The sequence below is a fragment of the Sinocyclocheilus grahami genome, unplaced genomic scaffold (assembly GCF_001515645.1).
Source record: "Sinocyclocheilus grahami isolate Dianchi unplaced genomic scaffold, SAMN03320097.WGS_v1.1 scaffold96.1, whole genome shotgun sequence".
NCBI classification, from domain to species: domain Eukaryota; kingdom Metazoa; phylum Chordata; class Actinopteri; order Cypriniformes; family Cyprinidae; genus Sinocyclocheilus; species Sinocyclocheilus grahami.
Window position 1 is genome coordinate 2,004,157 of NW_015505275.1, and position 3,689 is coordinate 2,007,845.

The 3,689-nt window shown below is 38.7% G+C and overlaps 1 protein-coding gene across 1 annotated transcript in view; it reads left to right on the top strand.

Moving 5' to 3' along the window:
- Positions 1–283: 283 nt before the first annotated feature.
- Positions 284–3,689, top strand: part of LOC107587801 (protein tyrosine phosphatase type IVA 3) — a 29,856-nt gene continuing 26,450 nt past the window's right edge. Inside the window, exons 1-3 of the mRNA XM_016275732.1 lie at positions 284–1,230; positions 2,319–2,953; positions 3,162–3,254. Of these exons, the coding sequence (XP_016131218.1) occupies positions 2,849–2,953; positions 3,162–3,254 (198 nt within the window). The 5' untranslated portion in view covers positions 284–1,230; positions 2,319–2,848. The remainder of the gene's footprint in view (positions 1,231–2,318; positions 2,954–3,161; positions 3,255–3,689) is intronic.

Genomic DNA, 3,689 nt, shown 5'->3' on the forward strand with positions numbered 1-3,689 from the left:
TTTGTCTTAAGGAACAAAAATTACAGAGCAAAATAAAAACAGATTGCCAGCAGTCCAGATTAGTGTACATTCATAGGTCGGAGTATCTATATTTACCCCAGAGCCAACACAGCACCTGAAAACACACTGCACTAGTGGGCAGAGAGGCCTATCCAACCTTCAAGCTTTATGTAAAAGGATTTGGCTCAAGATGTGCTAAGCCCTCAACAATTGTGGCAGTGGTAACTAAGGGGTGGCAGTCTATGGTGAGTCTGTTTTCTTATCTGTTAAATCCTACGTAACATGATTTACATGGTTTAGGTATCGGAATGATAACCTCATGAAGAAAAAAAAGTCTAAATTGAGTTTTTTTTCTCCACTGTTGAGCAAATGTTCTGTTGCTGATCTGCTGCACATTTCTAAGGGACCTGTTTCTTTGAACTTTATGAATTCCAACGTTTTTGTATCAAAATAAAATCTTTAGAGACCCTATATTTAAAGGAACAGTTCACCCAAAAATTAAAATACATTTTTTATTCAGCCTCATATCATGACTTTCTTCTGCTGGACACAAAAGTAGATATTTTGGAGAACGTATCCAAACAACACTGAACCCCACTGACCTTTGTTGTGTGAATGAAAATAAGAGAGAAATGGATACGATGGATGTTAGAAAGCAAGTCATACAGGTTTAGAACAGCGTGGGGGTGAGTAAATGACAGAATTTTTTTTTTGGGTGAACTGGCCCTTGAAGGTCGATTTATATATTCTTTCTTGTTTCAGTCATATGAAAATATTAAAATGACAGGCCAGAATATGGACGTATGTGAGTTTTAAACCACTTACGGTCTAGTAAACTCATTATGGGAGTACTTTCTTTGTGTTCTTGTTGCAGTGTGGGAATGAAGTGCGTGTTGTATCTCAACCAGCCCCTAAAACATTAGACATGAGTGTACGTGGTGATACCTATTAGGTTCATTGGCCGTGCTATTTTTATATTGGGAATGGAGAGAGAGAGATAGAGAGCGAGAGAGAGGTGGGGGTGGACTGGTCTCCACTCCTCCTAAGAGCATTACGAGTGCATTTGTTTGTGACCTTAGCAGAGTGTGCTGTCACTGTCATATGGCAAGCAAAGGCAGCCTCAACTGGTTTAGAGCAGAGACGGTTATTCTGGATCACAACTGTTCACCCTCCACTGTTCCCAGCAGAGCCCTAGGCTTAATCCTGAGCGGAACGCAGCCTTTCACAGAGGTAAAGGGGGGGACAACTCTCACGAGTCATGGGGGAGATCAGACACAGTCGTTCCGCATTATTTTCTCACGCGTATTATTGGGGAAACGGTGTGTAACTGAGGTTTCTTTGCATTTTGCTTCTTTCTCTCCTTTTTTGTTGAACTAAGTGGTGTGATACTTTGTTTTTGATGTGTCTACTGCATGAAGTTTAGGTGAATTTTCTGTCTTGTTAAATGTTATGATTAAGTGTCTCATTGTTTGCGAAGTTGGCACAGATGAACTCTGCTTTCTCCGCTGTCAAAATATCTGCTGTTAATAGTCTGCAATTCTGAGTTTGTGTTCCATGTGTTGTTTTTAAAGAGAGATTTCACCCAAAAATGAAAATGATCATTTACTCACCCTTATGTAGTTCCAAACATGTGTGTGTTTATTTCTTCTGTGGAACACAAAATATTATGTTAGACAACAGACATCATTTTTAATATTTAATAGTGAATGGTGACTGGGACTAGCTAATATCTTTTATATCTTTATAGGTCATAAGTGATGATTTTATTTTGGGGTGAACTAGGCTATGCCTTTAATTAGAACACGAATGAGTTTGTTTCATATTCTGCTTCTATTGTGTTGTCTGATGTATCGAGGATCATCATAATTAGTGATTGAAGAACATATTTGTTGTTTTAACTAATTTGTCCATTTTAATGCTAAATTTATTTTAATTGAATTCAAGTTTCTCTTTTGTATTATTCACCTTTTTCTAAATAGATGTAATGTTTTTACATTTTCTTAAACTTTTCTTAAAAGATGACATAATCAGCTACTTCTGCTTGTATGGCTTTGTCTGATGTCTTGAATATCATCATTTGTGATTTAGTAACTATTTTTTTGTTATTTTAACCTATAAAATAGTCAATTTTGTCCATTAAAAATCCAAAATCCTTTGTCTATAGACATGATGTTTATGCATTTTCTTTGAAACTTCTCTTAGAAGGTTCTGAAGAACTTTAAGAGGAATAATATATTATATTATATATATTGAATATTTATAGATTGGTATGTGATTGTCTAAAATTGTCATTTTTCTTTGTCTTGTTTTCTTAACAGCTTTCTTCTCCAGCTTCTTGTTTGTTAATGGAGTTCCGGCAGGGCAGCGGTGATTACTGCCACGCCCAACATCGCAACGCTTGATCACGGGTGGATATGCCCGAAATCTGCCACTGAATGTTCGGAGAAATGCCTTCTCTGCTTTTCTCTTGCTGGTCTTTCTGACTGACCACTTTGCTGTGCGCCAAATGGGTTAATTGGCATCGTGGCACCTGGCATTTAGCTACCGGACACTGTTCCACCCATCTAGCTGCCCGGCAGAGTATCCCTATCAAGAGGAAGAGGCAGATTTGTTGGAAGAGGAAGACTTTGTGGCCTCTATTTACCAAGAAAGGCAGCTTTCAATTTTATGTACTGATTAGAAGTGATTTATCACAGAGGATCTTGCAAATCCCTGACACCTTCACTGTGATAGTGCATCTGCTGTAGAACTGCTCTAGGTCAGAGTAGTGCCATACTGTGAGTGGAGCTGTGTGGATCCTGGCCTGGATTGGGTGCTCTTTTCTTCTGTAGAGTGGAGGGACACCAGCATGGCCAGGATGAACCGTCCGGCTCCTGTCGAGGTCTGCTACAAAAACATGCGCTTCCTTATAACGCACAACCCAACCAATGCATCACTAAGCAGCTTCATTGAGGTGAGAGACCATTCGGACATGTGCAACACAGAACATTTTAAAACATGAAAGATGACATGCAGCTCTAAAAAGTCTGTAACTACTCTTATGTGACACATAATGCCACACATAAATGGACCACAACCAAGAGCAAATTCAAAAGGTTTGTTCAAAATCCTAAGTGTACTCTGTTTTGTCCCTCAAAACTTGTGCAATCTTGTTTCCTCAGGATCTGAAGAAGTATGGGGCAACAACAGTGGTGCGTGTGTGTGAAATTACCTACGATAAGACACCGCTGGAAAAGGATGGGATTACTGTTATGGTGAGATATATTTCTTTACAGATGACACTTATTGTCAACATGACAAAGTATTTTTTATTTGTAAAGTTTTTTTTTTTTTGTTTTGTTTTTTTTTAAATCTCCTTCTATGCAGTCCTTTCATTTTTTTAGTTTGAAAATACAGACAAGGGGTTTGAGTAATGTATTATTTTTTTTATTCAAACATTTGTTATTGGTACTTTAATACTAGGTCTACTGATAAATCAGAATCAGAATGAGCTTTATTGCCAGGTATGTTTACACATTCCCACTTCAGGTCCTGAGAGATTCTGGCGCCCAGGAACCTGAATGACTCCACTGCAGTCACAGTGCTGTCCATGATGGTGAGTGGGGGGAGTGCAGAGGGGTTTCTCCTGAAGTCCATGATCATCTCCACAGTTTTGAGCGTGTTGAGCTCCAAGTTCTTGAGACTGCACC